We start from the raw sequence: 19,635 nt of genomic DNA, 5'->3' as shown, positions 1-19,635 counted from the left end.
ATATCAACAAACGCGGTCGCGTCTGGAAGCTGTGTAAGTCCCCTTCCCCCTCTACCCATAGGCACACTGACAAGGGAAGATCCCGAAGCCGAAAATTCAAAAAATTCTGAAACTTTGTGAATATGTAGGGGATTTCCTCCTGATTACAAAGGAATTTTTGTTTGCTGCCCAAATTCACTCGAAGGGGGTGAAATTAACCCTCGAAAATTCGGCTATTTTCCGATTTTGTGTTGTAACTCGCGAAATGTAAGAGATAGAAAAAAAACTTTCAAGACAAAAGTCACTGCTTTTAATTAGATCTATCATTTGGTAAAAAAATTATTTTACAGTTCACGAGTTATAACAGAAAATCGGAAAATAACTGTATTTTCAGGGGTCAATTACATCCCCTTAGAGTGAATTTGTACAGCAAACAAAAACTGCGCTGTAATCAGGGGGAAATTCCCTACATATTCACGAAGTTTCAGAATTTTTTGAATTTCCGGGTTCGGGATGTTCCCTTGTGAGCGAGCATGCCTCTATACACGAATGCTAGCGAAATGGGTACGACCCCGCAGCTATTTTGGCCTTATTATCTTATCTTAGACATAGTTCCGGTGTTTTAACATGATCCAGCGAATATTAATATTATTTTTAAATAACATCAGAAACCTGTCGATGGAAATTTGGAGACGTGCAGAATTTGAAGCTTGATGGCCCGAAGAAACTCTCGAAGCTTAAGTTTTCTAATTACATATGTTGACGAATGATTTCCGCAAAATCCGAATGCTCGACTCCTTGAACTTTCAATTTGCGAACAGCAGAAAATTTAGGGGACACTAGAGACTGGCGAGAGGGTTGGAACATATAATTCTACCTTTCTCGAAGTTTATTCCGTTCTGCCGTTTCCACGTTCCACTGGCGTGATGATGATAATGCGGCGTTATTAAAACAACTTTCTCGCAAGCTCCCCGACACTCCGTTTTAACGATCGCGCGAAGGTTTTATCACGTAGCCGCGACCCAGTTAGACTGTACACGTAACACACAAATAACAAAACGTGGACAAGCGGCAAATGTCAGAAATGTGGGGGAAAAAAGAGGGGCACAGAGAGAGGGAGAGCGAGAGAGAGAGAGAAAGAGAGAGAGAGAAAGCAGTGACGCAGAGCGTCTTGACGGTGCGCCGTGATATTTGAAAAATGCCAGCCAGGATGTTGTTATCGATCACGAGGCAGAGCTTTCGCAGCGAGCTCCACTTATCACGGGAAGTCATTGTTTATCGATAACGACTGCATAGAAACAAAGCTAACGAGGGGCTCGTATATCTGCGCAGGCTCGCGATAAATGGTCGTAATTTTCGTTAAAACATTACGATACGACTTTTATAAATTACTCCTTTTGTCCGGCGGGGAATGAGAAATGGATGCGCGGTTGATTAATTTCGCGTTGAAGAAACTGGGGAAGTAGGTTAGCATTCCTGTGCTCGTGTCCATCATTCACCGTTTGCTTGGTTGCACTTCGACTTCTCTGCCATTGTGCTCGTTTAGTGGGGGATAATGTATCAGGGAAATACACCGCGGCCGGACGCGCGGTAAATGAGCGCAGCTATGGTGATTAAAATCTGTTCCCCCCTGATGAAGTTACTGGCTTTTCTGTCAATGATGTAGTTACGAGTGCGTTTAATCTGATTGGCGTGTCCGAGCTAATCGATTTCAATACCAGCCATTGGGGGGGATATTACTGCGGCGAAATATAGTAAGGGGGCTCTGTTTGCGACGTGATTAAACAGATTAAGAGAACGAGACAATTATCTGCCGCCGAAAAGGAATAACGAGCGCCGCGAGCTTAAACGGTTGCATTGTACGAGCTCCCGCTCCAAACAGTACTGATAAAGCACCGGGGCGAAATTTTGCGGGCATGAAATTGGGGATCAAGTTCGAAACGGGAGCGTGTATGATTCTGTATTCCCTTTCAAATTATATTTATTTAAACGTGGGGGGGAACCTTGGAAATCGAGGATCCAACTGGCAATTGTATAATATAATTGAAATTCAAGAGAGACATATTAAAATATGGATTTCGAAATGTACTTTGCGATGCGCCGTGCTAATTAATTTATTTTGGGATGGATTTCTGGGATTCTGATAATTACGATTATATATTTCAGGTTGATTAGGGTTTATGTAGTAACGGGGATTGGTACACTTGTTTTTGAGCTTCATTATGCGATTGTTGTTATTGTGTCGCGATTTTTTTTGTGGGTACAGGAGATCCTTTCGAAAGAGCGTGTCTCAGAAGCCAGATGTGAGGAAACAACTGGATGACTTTGAAGATCATCGGCCATACTTTACGTATTGGATCACCACTGTACAAGTTCTTATCCTGATAATATCCCTAGCGTGTTACGGTTTCGGGCCCGTGGGCATGGATCTTAGCCATCGATCGGGACTGGTAAGTTCACGCACCGAGAATCTTTAATCATTAGAGGACCGGGCTTTGGATACTTTGCCGGGCATGTTGGTGGTATATATGCATAAATTTTAAGTAAATAAAATTTACAATTTCAATGAAAAAATCCTGGCCCTCTAAAAGTTAAGGGGGTACTCTAGTGCAGCTGCCTGTATATCAACGCCATTTTCGGAATTTTTTTAACAAAAACTATAAATTTATATTGTCTGACGTTTGGCCTGCGTATTAAGGTACGTTTGAAGTAATACTCAGAATTTTTTTGATCTTTTTTATCGCACATATACATAGATATAATCGGTGGCGTAAGCTTCTTCAAAAAAAAAAAATTCCGACGGGCGATGGTGTGAGGACTGTTATAGTTATCCAAAATGGAAAAATAAAGGTGTAGTTTGTTTATTATGGTCGTCGCTATGGTTGGAAGCACAGAGGCCCCCCAAAAATAAAAATTTGCAGAAAGACAGCATTTTGAAAAAAATGTTTGATATTTGTTAAGAATTTAGCTGTTTTCGTTCCGTAAAATTAATTTTTTACAAGATAGAAAATCCTCCATGGTTCCAGCCATGGCAATAACCATAATAAAGAAAATAAACTTTAGTTTTTCCCTTTTGGATAAGTGTAGCAGTCCCCACACTATCGTCCGTTGGAATTTTTTTTTAAGAAGCTTCCACCGATTACATCTAGCGATAAAAAAGGTCAAGAAAATTCTGAGTATTACTTCAAACATACTTTAATATTCAAGCAAAACACCAAACAGTATAAGCTAATAATCTTTTTTAAATAAATTCCCGGAGATGGCGTTGAAAAACGTGCAGTTGCACTAGAGCACCCCCTTAAGTATCAGGTACAAAGTCATGTGTTCAGGTGAACAGCAATTATTTCAACGCTTAAGAAGAAAACATTTCTCCCCCCAGACAGTGTTAAAACTGAAACTGTCTATGTCACCATGCATTTAGGATCCTTTAACATAATAATATAATTCTAAAAAATAACTTGAGAACGAAGAATAAAATTCGAACTTGCTTCTAGAGAATATAAAAAATCTAAAGATTGTGCAATTGTGACTGAAGTCCCACTTTATTAACTTTAATATTGTAACTGTAACGACTTAAATTATATTCATTAACAACTTTCTGCCCTACAGAATTTGATCTATTTTCCCTTTGAGTTCAAATTAAGTTCTAATCTATCTTCGTTTAATCAATAACAAAATTACGCTTTACAGTTCTTATTAAATAATTACAACATTATTAAATTCTCCTCTATCAGTATTACTATTTTAATATTCTTTTTGACTGTTTCATTAGATCCTTCTCTGTCAGAAGATATCACGACCCATGGAAACTGTGTTGCAGGTTCTCGTGACGAGTCTGTCGTTGCAGCAAGTGGACTATCAGGAACCGGCGAACTTCTGGTTCGGTCCGAGAGCAGCGGACTTGATCCATCTGGGCGCGAAGTTCGCGCCTTGTATGCGTCGCGATATTAAAATCCTGAAGGAGATCGACGTCTGGCGGGAAAGAGAGCGCGACACTGCCTGCTGCATCAGAAACGACGACTCTGGCTGCGTACAATCTAGTAAAGCGGATTGCTCGGTGAGTGCTTACATTGTTTTTCCCCTGGAATAAAACAGACGAGCGGACGTTTCGCTTTTCCACCGAGCTCTCTTGCTGGTGTTTATAATATGATCTTCTCTTTTGCGAACCAACTGGTCCGGGGACTGAGATCAACTGCTACGGTAAATTCTAGTGAGATTAAATAATAAACATGATCGTTTAATTAGTCGCAGGTCTAATATGATATTTAATGTAGCTTCCTTGAACGCTGCACTTTTCTTTTCATTTTGCATGCAGAGCTTCAACATAATATGGATTTAGTAAAAAAGAAACACGAGAATTTAAAGTTTCATGAGTTTTGAATGATTATTTCTACTATGATAGATGTCCTTCTTTTCTCGTATGGTTCTCACGAGCAAGCTTGAAGGAGGCAAACATCAGTAACGTAGGAAACCTGATGGTTCCTCCTTTTTTCACCGACTTGTAGCCCCAATATCCTACCTAATAGTCCAGTGAAATTAGACGGAAATATGGCCAAACTAGAGCAAACTAAATTTCTGTATGAGCCATAATTTTGTCGTTTTTAAAAATATGACAAAAGTCCCCACCGATGTAACTGCCCCTAAACAATTTTACAGAGGGTCAAAAGTAAAAAAAAACAGTTTTTCGCGTATATCTCTGAGTTTTACGACAAAAATGGTTCTTATCAAATTTGTAGCTTGGTAAATTCTCTACAAAAAAGCTTCTATAAGTTTTTTTCTTAAGTGTAACCATTTTCAGGTATGACGGCTTACAAAGTTTCAACCCTGGTCAACAGTATGAGAGTTGAAACTTTGTAAGCCGTCATAAATGAAAATGGTTACAGTTACGACAAAAACTCATACACGTTTTTTGTAGAGAATTTGCCAAGCTTCAAATCATATAAGAACCATTTTTGTTGTAAAACTGATAGATAACAATATATTCGAGGAAAACTGTCTTTTTTTTCGATGGGGACTTTTGATATATTGTTTAAAACGAAGAAATAAAGGCCGATACAAAAATTTAGCTTGCTGGGAATTTTTCCGCAGACTGATCCTAAGTTCACTGGATTATAAAGTACAGATATACATTCTCTACGTAGAGTTCTCTGAAATTAGGAGGATTTTCCAAGTGTCACTGAAAGACTGTTCACAGTTTTCTTTCATCAGCGACCCCCTCAGCTTTGCTCGCAAGAACTACGACTTATCTAGCCCGAAGGGCTAATGCTTGTTGCAAGTAAAGTTACGGTGTAGCATGGTACAGTTCGCGAGTGTTGTTCCGCAACGGTAGGCTGACCACAGTGCTGAGTGTCGTTTCTGAAAACTTCAGAACACGATATCTACCTGGAAAAAGTGGGGACCTGGGGACAGCGGGCCAGGCGGGCGTATAAGCGGATCAGTTTGCGGATTGGATCCAAAGTTTTGCGACGCACCAGCGAGCATAGCGCCGTACGAGTGGCCAGATGACATCACTAAATGGCCCATCTGCAGGAAAACCAACCCGTTCAACCAACGTTTCAGGTAAATTCGTTATACCCCAACTTTCCTCTGATTTGCTTTCACTCTAGCTTCTTATAGATAACTCTACTCCTTACCTTGTACTTCTTTCATTTCACCCATATTTTTCAGTCTGCCAGGCATTTATCGAACACACACGAATATCTTAGTATTCTCACACATTTCGTGGGGCATTGTGTTTTAAATTCGCGTCACAATTTTTGCAGGAAGCATAAACACCTTCTTATGGAAACAGAACAAGTTTTAAGCTTTCGGTAATTATTTACTTTATTAGGTTTTCATCGCCGATTTTGATGACCTTGAAATATGGTCTTCGGGGTATGATTCTGAATAACTTTTTCGTATACATGTTACCGTCACTTGGCTCTAAATTTCGAGATATTCAGAAAAATATTTTGGTTAAAATATAAACTTGTTGAGACTGTGGAGTTTTACAACATATTTAAATTTCGAAGAAAATCGGTGATAAAAAGCTAAAGTAAATAATTACCAAGCTTTCTATTAAAGTAGTTGATTTCATTAAGTTTGGGTAGAGGTAAACGTTTTCTATTACTGTAGTCGATTTCGTTAAGTTAGGGTATCGGTGACTCTCAATAATTATTCTTAACTGAGCCCAATAATTAAGACACTCCTCGGCGAAGTCTACCTTGCCATTTCTGTCTTTGAATGGATAATATCGAGGAAAACCCTTCGCGCTGTTCAACAGTAGAAACGGAAGTCAACGGGGCACTGGGAATTTCCCGGTGGGTCGGTACAAGGACAAGATGGCGGAACACATGGTGTGCGAGGTGATAGGGCATCCGTGCTGCATCGGTATCCATGGGATGTGCCGAATCACCACGAAGGAGTACTGCGATTTCGTGCATGGCTACTTCCACGAGGAGGCGTCGCTCTGTTCGCAGGTCGAGTGTCTCCATGACGTCTGCGGCATGATTCCTTTTCTTCATCCGGAGTGGCCAGATCAGTTCTACAGGCTCTTCACTACCACTTTTCTTCATGCTGGGTGAGTCTCAACCCTGGAATCTCCTTTAAAAATAGATATGATCCACTTTTAGAAGTAGTGATGAGAATAATAGGTAGGCACTTCTCAGTTGTAATCGAATCTTAACAGCAGAGTATCGGTGTGTAATGTACCAGTCTCCAATTTATGCTCAACCCCTTATCTTTGCAAAAATCATAATAGTCATCCGCACTCTATGAAACTCCAGTCCTAATATTGTAGTCTTCTATGAATGATTTTCTAAACCCCGCCTTACTCTGTCATCCCATCTCTTACTGCCTCTTCTATTTCTTGAGTTTCAATTCATTAATATTCCAAAAGCTAGTCAGATTCAATTGCAGCTAACTCAATTTAAAGTCAGACTCCTATTCTAACTCTCAGATCCCTTGCAGCGTAATTTGAATGTGGTTCCTGCTAATGTTGCAGAAGTCTTATTAATTTATCTAATTAACGCCTGTTTTGTACCTAGCTGATCTGTTAATAACGATACCGTTTGTTCTTCTTGCAGAATTCTACATCTGTCCATCACGCTATCGGTTCAGTACTTCTTGATGCGAGACCTGGAGAAGCTGACGGGCTCGTTGCGCATCGCTTTGATTTACTTCATCGGGGCCCTGGCTGGAAACCTGGCCAGCTCGATTTTTATTCCTTACAGAGCGGAGGTAAGTGGCAATTCAACTTTCCTAACGATCAATAACTTAATTTTCCTCTGGAGATTTCGTATTTTCATTTAATTGAACTATTATAAATTATTCAAACTGCGAGGGTGGTAATACACAAGTATATTCACAAGTAAATATCACAGGAGAGTAGTACGAAATAATGTATTGAAAGGCGCGTCAGATTAAGAATCTACAAATCTTGCGACAAATTGGAGAATATGAAATTGAGAACGATTGTGAATATAAATCATCGTCCCAATTGTTCTGAGAAGATCGCAGCAAAACTGTCACAATAATAGATTTCATGGATTGCGTTCCATATTAGAATGATCTATTTAATCGTGGTAACAAGTATTTCTAATCAAGTTTAAAAGGAACGTCATAAGCGACCACGACGTGAACGGTTCATCCGCGTCTGACAAAGCACTGGGCGTTACTACTTGCCCCACTTACCGGTCTCTTCTTTTTCTTCACTTCAGTTTCACGTGCCCCGCTGCCAACGAGCAACCACCGTTGTTTATCAATCAAAGAATGAATGTAAAGTGGGTAAAACGGCGGCCAGCTTCGTCAGAAATTCTAATCGGACTCTGTGTTCAATTAAACCGCCAGCCGTCACGGTTTTATTCAGGGCGCCGCGAAGTTTTAATTGAATAATCTCACGGGACGTTTAACGGACCGTTCCGTTGTGTATCGTCGATTTAATCGACTGCCTTCGACCTGGCAGAGCAAAGTAATTGCCCAGGGACCACCTTGCGCCGTGACTCATATCCACGGAAAGGGTAACAGTATTACAATCGTTTGCTTTACGGCGTCGTTTGCGCAGACCCGCCGTCTTATCGCTCGATAGTTTACCCCTTAACACCTCGGTGAACTCAGAGTTATACGTCAATTCCATTTCCCCGCCTCTATTCCCGCTGCTCCCCCTCTGCCCAACAATCCAGCGCCGAGTTACACAGGCGTTTCGAGAACGTGGGAAAATAAAGCGGACAGAGAACACCGTTCCCAGCTAATGCCGTCCAATTTGTTCTAATTAGTTTCGTGAAATATCCTCCAAGCGGTACAGCGTTAATTATTATCCGTTTCGTTGAACGAGGATAGTCTTGTGTGTTAACCATCTATGGATCGTAGTTCCACGGTACCGAATGCTAATTTTCTGTAAACGGATATCATGTAGAAGATGCGAAATGAAGTGAAGGGACGTTGTTGGATTAACGTAAGGAGAAGAAAGGATTTAGTAGTATTGACAACTTATGTTAATGAGTATTGAGTTGCAAACTGGGAATCCACCTAGAAGCTAAGCTAAGCCAAGCCATGCTAAAAAATTAGTTTCAATACATTTTTATGGAACCGTCTCCACCAAAAGCTATGCTAAGCTGTGCCATGCTATGCTATGTTTAAAAATACAGCTTCAATACATCATTTCCCACTAAAAGCTACGTTACTCTGCTATGTTTTTGTCGGGTTAGACTATCCTCGACGTAGGACGAGATTGCCCCGCGTGCGATTTTTTGGAAACATTTTCGGAAACATAGGAAGGCATAGCACAGAAACGTAGCTTTTGATGGAAAGTAATGTATTGAAGCTGTTTTTTTTAAACATAGCATAGCATGGCTTAGATTCCCAGCTTTAGGGGGATAAATTATTTTATTTTGATATCTATGGCTAAAAAGCTTCACCTTATGGCGGAAATTGATTGGTGACCATTCAGTTTTCCCCACAAAATTCATTTTTTGACAAAAATAATGCAGACAATATTAACAGAAATTTGCATAGATCGTCGTCCGAACACAAATACTTCCTGTCTACGACTTCATAGACGCGCGCCTCCAATAAACCAAGTCACATTTATAATTATAATTAATCCTCTGCTGGCGGTGTCGGGTTCCTTTTGGACCCATGAACGGAAAGCTTCAGAAATAAAAAAGCTACTGCTTCAAGAAGAAGAACGTCGTTTAAAATGTCTATTCCTACGGGTCCAAGGCACCGGCTTCCATGCGATCACTCCGCCTTCCGAGGGTTAAACGCCCCTTGTACACAATCTTTCCCGTCGTAGTTAATCATACCGTCGCACGTACATAAGTCGCAATAGACTCGACCAATGAATGATTACAGGTTGGCCCAGCTGGTGCTCACTTCGCCCTCCTGGCGACGCTGATCGTCGAGGTCCTCCACTGTTGGCCGATGCTGAAACACCCGAGGCGAACTCTGTCCAAGCTGATCGTCATCCTGCTGGGCCTGCTGGTGCTGGGCATACTGCCTTGGGTCGACAACTACGCCCACCTGTTCGGCTTCATCTTCGGCTTCCTCGCCGCGTACGCCCTGATGCCTTTCATCTCGTTCGGCCACTACGACCGTCGCCGGAAGATCTGGCTGATCTGGATCTGCCTGGTCCTGATCGTGGTGCTGTTCACCCTGCTGCTGGCCCTGTTTTACAACGTGCCGGTGTACGAGTGCGAGGTCTGCAAGCTGTTCAACTGCATCCCGTTCACGCGGGACTTCTGCGCCTCGCAGAACATCAACTTCAAGCGGGAAGAGCCCGTATGACACACGGGGCCGTGCTTCGAAGTCGAGTTCGAAACAACCTGCCGCTCTGCCCGGGACCCAGCACGATCCTGGAGCCACCTGATCGTCCTGGCGCCATTGTGCGGCGCCGCACGCGGGGACCTGAGTGCCACGGCGCGGCTGTCCGCCACGCGGGACGCGGGCCGACAGGGAGGCGTCGACGCACGCACCTCGTTAACTGCCAACGAATCTGGAAGAACTCTCGGGTTCGTCCCCCGCGGACGAACGACACTGCCTTAAAGTTAAATAAAATCCCGGGGCCCTCGGGGAGGGGGCCTCTTGGCCAACGGACTTCGTGGTCCTCGGTGGAATGTAAATATTAGAAGCCACACGCCTTTAATCGCGCGACCGTCGTCCACGGCGACCGTGCCCCGACGGTGGACGCTTCGTCGCTCGAAAGACGGGGGGAGAGTGAACGTGGACGTTGAGACTCGGGGACGCTAGCGTCTCGCCGGTCCGCTACCGATCCACCCCCAGGGACGAAGCTTCGCTGCGTTAGCTCGAACGTGCGCCGCCTCAACGAGCACGGAGGACACGGAGGACATGTGTACATAGGAACGGAGACTCTTGTTACATACGTATATATAATTGTACGACGTAAGGACGACTTCGATAAGCTTAATCTTAGGGAGATAACGAGCGCGAGACGATGTTGATAAGTGTGCGCGCGCTCGTCGTGCAGCACCCCGTACCTCCGACGACGGAACTATCTGTGATGGGCCACGCGGTTGTCTTCGAGAATATTTTTCATAATAGCCACGGGCGGGAGGTGCAACATCCAGGCGAGACATCCACCACCGGTTATCGTGAATCGGATGAGCTTAATTTTAAGGTCGGGAGGCGGGGGAGGCCGATGAGCCGGCGGAGGGAGGGATGGGGGGGGGCGGGGCGAAGGGAAGTGTTAGAGCGATAAGTCTCTCCGGTGAAACGAATCAATTTTTTATAAACGCCGCGCGAGAGAGTGTGGATAGAACGAGTGAGAGACCGGGGAGCGATATCAGGACATTTAATCAATTTCCACCTTGTACATAATTATAGAGACGAGAGGGTGAATAATCAGCTGGCGTGGGCTGGAGGGGGATGATGGGGGCGTGGTATGCGCGACGGGACGGCGGTTAATTAAGGTAAACAAAAAAAAAGAAAGAAAGGGAAGATGACAAAAGGAAAAAAAAGCACTGTGACATTCGTGAATGTGTATTTTATTATAACGGGTACGTAAATCTAAGAAAACGTTGTTCGCGAGTCGGCGAAAGCAGAGTGAGAGGATAAAAGGGAGAGAGAGAGAGAGAGAGAGCAAGAGAGAGAGAGAGCGAGAGAGAGCCAGAGAGAGAGAGAGAGAGAGAGAGCGAGAGAGAGCAAGAGAGAGTGAGAGAGAGCAAAAGAGAGAGAGAGAGTGAGAGAGGGGGGCGGAGGGAGGGAGAGGGGGAGAGAGAGAGAGAGCACGAGAGGGATAAGTGAGTCTGTTCGTCTGCGTCTTGTCGCGTGTGACGATGTTGATATTTACGAAATAGCAATAGCGAGCATCATGTGCCACAGCTGCGTGGAGATCGTCGCAAGTGAAAGTGATTCGAGGAATCTTTTTTAACGCGGTGCAACGCGCACGCGAGCTTCTCGCGGTCTCATTCTATTTCAGAGTACGCTCGTCCGAGGAGCTGCTGGATCTTCGTCAACAAGGCTACGTCGATCGGTCCACGGGTCATGGAAGAAGAAGGTGCGCTTTCCCTTTGTGTCTTACGTGGGTTTCAAATGTTTACTATGATCGAATATTTTTTGGAGGAAACGGTGGTACGTTCTGTTGCCTTTGGGGGAAAGTCTTGAAAGGATGAGCAGCTTTGAGGACTTTAGGGCTTTGTGATGTCTTCGCGATTCTGAAGGCACTGTTAGTTTGGTGAAAATTGAATTCGGAATTCTTTTGTGTGTAAGCTGACTTCTAAGGGAAGTTTGGAAAAGGGAAGTGGGAGATGGAAAATTAAAAAGGGGAAGAATTAGGAAATGGGAAATTAAAAAGGGGAAGAATTAGGAAATGGGAAATTAAAAAGGGAAGAATTGGGAAATGGGAAATTAAAAATGGGATATTTAAAATTATAAAGCTTTGGGAATACATAGAGATGGAACGTTGTTGTATTACACGCTACTTTTCTTTGCTACCTCAATTCGCTTTGAGGAAGCAAATCTTGAACTAGTTTCCGTTTCTGTGTCATACTTCGCTGAGTGTAGGAAATATGGAACGACTTGTGGAGAGATATTACTTCCTTTCAGGGATATTCATCGTTCCATCAAAGGATACCAATTATGTACGCTTCCCTCAAAGTTCCATAATTTTTTTAAAATCCATCTTCAACTTCAGGCTTCACTTCTTAGAAACAATTGTGGGCTTGTTTTTTCGTTTCAAAAGAAGTAGTATAGCATAATACAGGCTTACAAAATTGCAAAGAATCACAGAAAAATTAGATTAAAAGTTTGTAAGAGCCAAATTAAATATTTGGCGCAGGAGTAAACATCAGTTGCTGCTTTTAAAAGCATTCGTTTGCGTAGCTTTTAACTACATCGCAAGTCTGTTATGTTGATTACTCGCTGATATTTATAAATGCATGGTTTTCCATCCTCGTACACGTTGAGCACGGAAACGAGTAACATTCGTGACGTTGTTGCAATAATTACCATAATTTCCAATGATAATCTTGGTAATTACTTCTGCATAAATGTAAAATTAATTGGAGCAACGTGAACTCTATCTGAAATGTAAATGCACGCCTCTGAAACGATACACTGAATATACTTCCGATAATTAATGATATTCAATCGTGTAACCAGTGGAAAATTTCTATTACATTTCACAATATTCGTTGCAGCTATTTGAAGCTGCAGAGATTCAAAGAAGCTCTAAAAAGAATCCGCGTACTCCTTTTCCAGAAAGAAATGCACATCCAAAGTACGAAGACAAATTAAGCCACATTGAAATATAAATTCTTACTTCGCTTTCCATGAAAAATGCAAATGGAGAGGCAAAAATAATGCGTGGCCTCTGCTGAAGACCGAAAAGAACCTTATCGAGCATTTTCACACTTCTATTTTATTTGCATTAGTAAAGCTTCTTAAATCATAGCCAGTGCGACAATTACGACCATTGAAAACCATGTGCAGCAGAAATGTTTGTCGAGTTTGTTCGATTTGCCTCATATTTCGTATTTAAAACACCTGTGCATCCTTCTATTAAATATTTCTTCTTATATTATTCGCCCAACCGTGTTGCGCACACATTTCCACCATGTATAAACCCTTAACGACCGGTCGACACGAGCTCCACGCGTTTCAACGTGCAAGTGCAAGAGAATCGATCATTATAAAACGATCAAGCGAGAATTAATGAAGGGGCAGGTCGCGTTTTCGCGGCGCGTTAAGAAGGTGATTTTCTCTTTCGTAAAAATTACCCTTATCTCGCTGAACAGAAGCTTGATAAATGAGTGAGGGCTACTGCGACCCGTTAATTCACTTTTTATTCATGCTCAATCGCAATCTGAGATGTCTTGAATATTCTCGAATGAAATTTCTGGCTCTGTAAAAGTGTGATTGGGAACTGCAGAATTTTCTTATATATTTCTTTGTGTTCCTGAATCTTTTGTGTTCCTAAATCTTAAAGTTCGTTAAATCTTTGTGTTCCTAAACAAAAATTGCCTTTCGCAGCAGGTAGTCCCATAAAAGTCTCAATTTATGTGTCCATTTTTACACGCGCATAAAATTTCCCACTTTACTTCTTCCCCGAAAATTTTTACGCAAGAGACGCCACTGCGCCGGAGAAATCACACGCACACGATATTCATAGTAGGATCATCGATTAAGCGTGAACGACGGAAGCAACAATTCCACGCGAACGCATCAAGTACACGTACACACACGCAATAATCACGAAAAGAGAAACAGAGAAACGTTGGACGCATTTAATTAATCATTACTTACATACCACGTACACTTATTCTTTTACGGTGCCATTAATTTTCCGCGAGGGATGCAAACGTTGTTTTTTCTAATCGCGTCTCGAAGTCGCAACACTTGCGGAGCTTGTTTTCCAGCACTGTACTGGTGGGAAGTTAAAGATTCGCTGATGCATTTGTGTGTGGTTATTAGATTCAAGTCATAAAATCTATCAACATCATCTATCAAACCGAAACGATTAAATGGAACGATTCATAGCTAATTTCCCAACAGCAACAGGCCATTTATAATATGCTCGAATCAAGCTCGAAATTTTAATTTCCATTACTATATACGTACACGCAGCAACCAGTCATATAAAGTCAGAACGAGGGTGAGTTAACGCACATGGGTGGTTTTTGTGAAAGCAAAGCGATACGTCACGATTATTATAGAAACGTCAGTCTGTCCCCTGAATTTTCATCCACTGACTTCGTATTTTCCTAAGAAGATGCAGCGTTGGTATAACTGGCTACCGTCTTTATTTTCTTGCTGTTTCAAGCATTGTTTACTTAAAGAATTAAGAATACGCTACAGCTATCGTTTTCTTAAAATTGGTAGATCCCGAAACATAGCTTGACTAGTTCAGTTTTGTCACTGAGAACTGGTACCTTGTTAATGGTGCTTACTAAGATCACAGTTGAATCCCTTCTGTTCCTAGAACTCTCAAAATCGTTGCACCTTCTGGGAAAAAAGTTCAAGGAACACTGCGATGATTTTCAGCGGAACCTAGACGTGTCGCTTTATTCTCTTTCTATCGGCAGGATGCGCGTGAAAGCTGACCTGCATCACGCGAGAGTATCGCACGCCGGGTTGCGTGCTACTGAAACGCTCGATCCGATCGTCGCGGCGAATGGTAATCGTTGCTTTGGCAGGGAGATAATTGGGCTTGCGACTAACGAGCTACGGCTTTGCGATGGGGAACGACGAGGAGAGAAACTTTGTGATAAAACGATCGAACCAGGCGAGTGCGTGAGGGGCTTGATGGGGGGTGACACGGTGGCGAGGAGGGTTGGGGGGTCCAGGACCTTCGGACACAACAGATACACACATGTACACACCACCGACACACTGAACCTTTTCGGATTATACAAATATATAAATATATAAATATGAGTATATTATAAATATACACGTATACATAAAGTACGAGGTAAGGAGCGAGGTGGACCGTGGCGATTGTCGACGAGCAACATATTGTTATTCATTGTAAATGTGTCATATACAGGTAATAGCATGCCGTAACGTGAAGAATACCAGCGGTGGGAGCGAGTGAACATAATTGCGAATACCTTCGATATTTCCATACCGATCACGGCGAGGTGGAATGTCGTCTTTCGCCGCGGGGGCGATGGCAGTTGACTGCGTTTTACGCGTGCCCATCCGTGGGAGAGGCCGTGGAAATGGTTTGCGAGGGAAGAGGAATAGTAAATGGATTGCGATCGATGGTCAGATTTGTTTTTCTTTCAATTTCCGATTAATAAAATTGATCTGTGAAGCGATTGAGGAATATGCTGTTTCTGGGTTAGTTGTGCTTGATTTTTTCTACGTGGCTATGGTTGCATTAAGGGGTGTCGAGTGATTGGCGTGAATTTGGAATGTTTAGAGGGTAATTAAAATTGAAAGGGGGAGGCAGGGTTCAATAGTTTTGGAAATATTTGACTTTCTTTTCGAGGAAGTGGAGTGCAGGTCCAAGCGTTGACTTGTACTACTAGTTTCTAGCGGTGGACTAGAGGCAGTAGTTGAGATCAATGCTCAGTCAGACTTGTTCCTTTTGAAATGCACTTGTGGTAAAAGAGGAGAGGAGATTGATGATGGAATATTGTTTAGTGTTAATTTGCTTATAGAAGCGCGAAAATTGAAATTTTATAGCCTGATGCTTAGTGCCCTTTTGTGCACAAATTGTATATTTCTGTGCGAAAACAGCTCTGAAAATATTCTTATGGAAATTAGAAAAGTAAGAGGAAAATAATTTCTTTTTGCCCTCTTATGCATTAAAACATTATCATCATTTCTTAAAACAAAATATTACTGTCAAAATCTATTTCTGTTGGACAGTTTGTGAGCACTAAATATCGCCAAGAAAGTTTGTACACTTCTAACACGTGCTACTAGTTTAATTAGTATTTCAAGATTAATAATGACTTTCTTCAATATGTATTAACGTCGTCAACCTTCTCTAATCGAATTATTTCTTTACCTAAATAGACCCTTTCCAAACTAATCGAATTAATCTCAGCCACCTACTACTCACATTACTATAAATTAAAAAAAAAAGTGTCAATCACAAAAGTCGACTTCAAAAGCAATTTACTAACGACAACCGACTCAGAAACCTCTGCCAAAATAGTTCGAATACGAATATTTTGCAAACATAAAATTTATCTCTAAAATAAACAAATCTCTTGCCATCAAACTTAGACGAGATTGTCCCCGGTAAAAGCAAACTCCTCGAAGCCGAAATTCACCGCAAAGCACGGTTCTCTCCCACAGCTTGGCATCGTCCAAAGAGTGCTTAACGACGTTTAATCCGACGAAGAAACATCCGACGTAGAGATTGTGTTTGTTTGGCGTACTCGTTCGAGCTACTCGACTAGACAGTCCCTCGCTATCGAGGCCGATGAAAAAGTAAACAGAAACGAACAAGTGGTGGAGAGCAAGGAGAAACGCGCGACTTTTCCCGATCTACTTGTCGACGTGTGGAACGGATTTATATATGTACATCGGAGGTCCTCTCGACGATTCGCTCTCGATCCGTCGTGCACAGGGAGAGAGAGGATAATTAAGCATACAAACACGAACAAAACAAAGAAAAAAAAAGTACTTACTGATAATGATAACGATAAAGTGGTAAAAAGCACGCACCAAAGAGAAGTAAAGTAATAATAAAGAGTAAAAAAAAAAAAGGGAGAAGAAGTAACGATGTCTTGTAAATAAACGTATGCGTCGAAAATGGACCAAGGACCTAAATAGTGCAGCTCGTGTAAAAAGAAAAAATTGATATCCCGATCTCGCTATCATGTAGACGAGCTCGGCTGGGTAGGATCGTTAAGTAAAGCTAACAATTTATCCTAAAACGTTGTTTAAAAGCGGCGTCACGGTACGCGAGCCAGGAATATCCGGTGCCATTGATCGTCACGGGGATCGAGCCTTTTTAGACCCTCTTCGTCGAGGAAGATCGTTGGATCGGCGTGTGCTCGAGGCAACCTGCCGAGACTCAATCGTGTAACTACTTGATCGCGTGTTGTAATGTAAATAAGAAACTGTTTTGCATCGATCCACGAACGATGATTGATTTTTATTGCAATCTGGAGTCAGTTATTTTTCTTTTTCGTTGAAGTTAGAAGATCGAACTTTTGTAGCTTTATTAGTAGGATGATCAGAGCTAATTATCGAAGACATAAAAGGTTTCTGACATCAATATTAGTGGTAGTCTGTTGCCTTTGTTACCCTTTTGACATGAAAAATGATTCTGCCATTCCTAGAATTCCTAGAATGATCTGAGTTTGGAGTTTGTCTTTCATTGGTTTATAGTGGTTTCCGAGGATTGCCTTCGGTGGATTGTGTTGTAAGTTTGACAGTGGTCGAAGAAGTTCTTTGAACATTTTTAGCCTGGGCTGACGTTATGTAAATTAAACATCGACAACCGTAGATAGATCAAAGCTACTAGTTAAAGAAATCACACTGAGTTAATCCTTTGACAGTCTAATAAAATTTCAAATTCCGGTTTCAAAAGTGTATATTTTTTTTTATGTCGTTACATATTTCCGTTAATGATAAAAAGTGTAAAAAACATGTTTTGCAAGTAACTTTTTGTCTATTTTCTTCTCCTTCTGCCCGCGCCTCGTCCGGGATAAACTGTCAAAGGGTTGAGTATTGAAATTTTTACTGAAAAGAATATACTTTCTGGAGTATAACACCGATTTGCAAATGGTAGATTTCAAAGAATCACCTAAAAGTGTTCAGGATTTTCGAACACCGATTTGGTGCTTAAACTACTTCGACCCACTTGTGGCTGCAGACTCCGAACACCAATTTAAATCCTCCTATCCTAGCAATCGTCAGCTTTTAATTAAAACCAGCTATGCATATCTAACGATCCTCGCAAACGAACGCAAAATTTCCATTTAATAATCGGTCATTTCACTTTTAATCATTTTACTGAGCCACCCAAAGGATAACACATCCCCTATCTACAATATAATAAGCTCTGATAATAAAAATTCATAAGAATCTATGAAAACCCACCCTTCCCAAGCAATCTGCTTATCCACTTAATAAAATACAATTTCAAACTTTAAAAAAAGTGAAAAATAGTTCATTAATTCAGGAAGAGGCTGTCCACGATCTCCAGCGTGTAAAGACACTACCTAAACAATTAATATTAATATCACACCAAAACTACCCCTTCCCCAATCATCCTGTTCACTTGATGGATAAGAAACGTTTGGTGCATGGTGAAACTATTAAACGGGATTGCCATGGAGGAAATATTTCCAGAGGAGTAGAAATTTATGCTCGTGGATTAAAGTAGGCATTAGATCTTCTTCGATGTTACTCAAAGGCTTTCACTTTGTGACGATCGAGACACGTTGGATCCCCTGGATCGTTCTTGAAACTCCAAAGTCCGGAGACAGAGCGAATCCGTGCGAGAGCAATTAATTCTAACGACAGTCCTCGATCCCCTTTTATATATAAATATACATAATATACATAATATACATAATATATATATATATATATATATATACATTAAGAAGATTCCACCACAGCCGCGCGGTATTATTTTTCTGTATCCCTGTATCTATAACGAGTGATATAATAAGCATTAAAACGATGGACTTTAAGGGTTACGAGTAATACGACTGTACTAATTAACGGTTAATTATTATTATGATTACAATTTCGCCATGTTTTTTTCGTTTCCATCTAGTAATCGTTAAGGTTTTTCGATTACGAATTATTATTACTGATCATAAACGATGCATTGTAATTGTCGCTGTTATATACAATACCATACATTACGCGCGTATAGACATACGATATGTGCACGCGTGCGGACACGCGCGCGCGCACGCCTCTGCACATATCGGTGTGTATATAAGTCTTGGACAACATATTAATTTAATAACAATAAAGAAAACGTGAAACTCATCCCCTGGACGTGTCTCGTGTTCACCTGTCACGTTACCCCTTGGGACTTGTCTCACGATGTACAGTAGGGTGGCCCTTATTTATACGTGTCGACATATTTTTTCTGTATTTCTTTGCTCTCACCCCCCCCCCCCATAGTACGGTGCCATTTGATAGAAAAATAGTCCCTGAAAAAGTTTATTGCAATCGGACAACAGGAAAGGCTGCCGACCAGGCCTTGAAGTTTAGAATTCATCAATAGTTTGGATTTAAAGAATTTCTCAAAAATGGTAAGCCCTATCGAAATTTTGTTGAAATAATATTAAAAAAAAAATGGTTGGAGGCACGAGAAAATTATATATACAGTAATTATAGAAAATTGAATGCTCTTTTAATATTATTTAAACAAAATTTCGATAGGGCTTACTATTTTTGAGAAATTCTTCAAATTCAAACCATTGATGAATTCTGAAATTTAAGGCCTGGTCGGCACCCTTTCCTGTTGTCCGATTGCAATAATCTTTTTTGGGGGTAATTTTTTTATGAAATGGAACCATATTATGGGGTGAGAGCAAAATAAATCGCAGGTTGAAAATAAGGGCCACCCTAATGTACAGTGCTGGGAATGTTTTATTGCATCGCTCGAATAAACGCGTTATCGCTTACACCTTTCTTATTATTGGCGCTAGGAAAATATTATTGAAAAAGTTTGTAGCTATCTTGGCCAAAGTAAAGTGGATGCGAATCGTTTTATCAATCATATTGCTATGA

The 19,635-nt window shown here is 41.4% G+C and overlaps 1 protein-coding gene across 6 annotated transcripts in view; it reads left to right on the top strand.

Annotated features, from left to right (window-relative positions):
• Nucleotides 1-18,885, top strand: part of Rho-5 (rhomboid-5) — a 371,266-nt gene extending 352,381 nt beyond the window's left edge. For 2 of the 6 annotated variants that reach the window (XM_076823764.1, XM_076823762.1), the window contains exons 10-16: nucleotides 2,246-2,429; nucleotides 3,752-4,038; nucleotides 4,155-4,179; nucleotides 5,348-5,538; nucleotides 6,242-6,538; nucleotides 7,044-7,197; nucleotides 9,310-18,885. In XM_076823764.1, coding sequence (XP_076679879.1) covers nucleotides 2,246-2,429; nucleotides 3,752-4,038; nucleotides 4,155-4,179; nucleotides 5,348-5,538; nucleotides 6,242-6,538; nucleotides 7,044-7,197; nucleotides 9,310-9,741 — 1,570 coding nt within the window. In that variant the 3' untranslated portion in view covers nucleotides 9,742-18,885. The remainder of the gene's footprint in view (nucleotides 1-2,245; nucleotides 2,430-3,751; nucleotides 4,039-4,154; nucleotides 4,180-5,347; nucleotides 5,539-6,241; nucleotides 6,539-7,043; nucleotides 7,198-9,309) is intronic. The other 4 variants (XM_076823767.1, XM_076823766.1, XM_076823763.1 and 1 more) reach the window with 3 other exon arrangements.
• Nucleotides 18,886-19,635: the final 750 nt, after the last annotated feature.

The sequence above is a fragment of the Andrena cerasifolii genome, chromosome 12 (genome assembly GCF_050908995.1).
Source record: "Andrena cerasifolii isolate SP2316 chromosome 12, iyAndCera1_principal, whole genome shotgun sequence".
NCBI classification, from domain to species: Eukaryota; Metazoa; Arthropoda; class Insecta; order Hymenoptera; family Andrenidae; genus Andrena; species Andrena cerasifolii.
The sequence above is the reverse complement of the archived record's forward strand: the minus strand, read 5'-3'. Positions and strand labels throughout refer to the sequence as shown.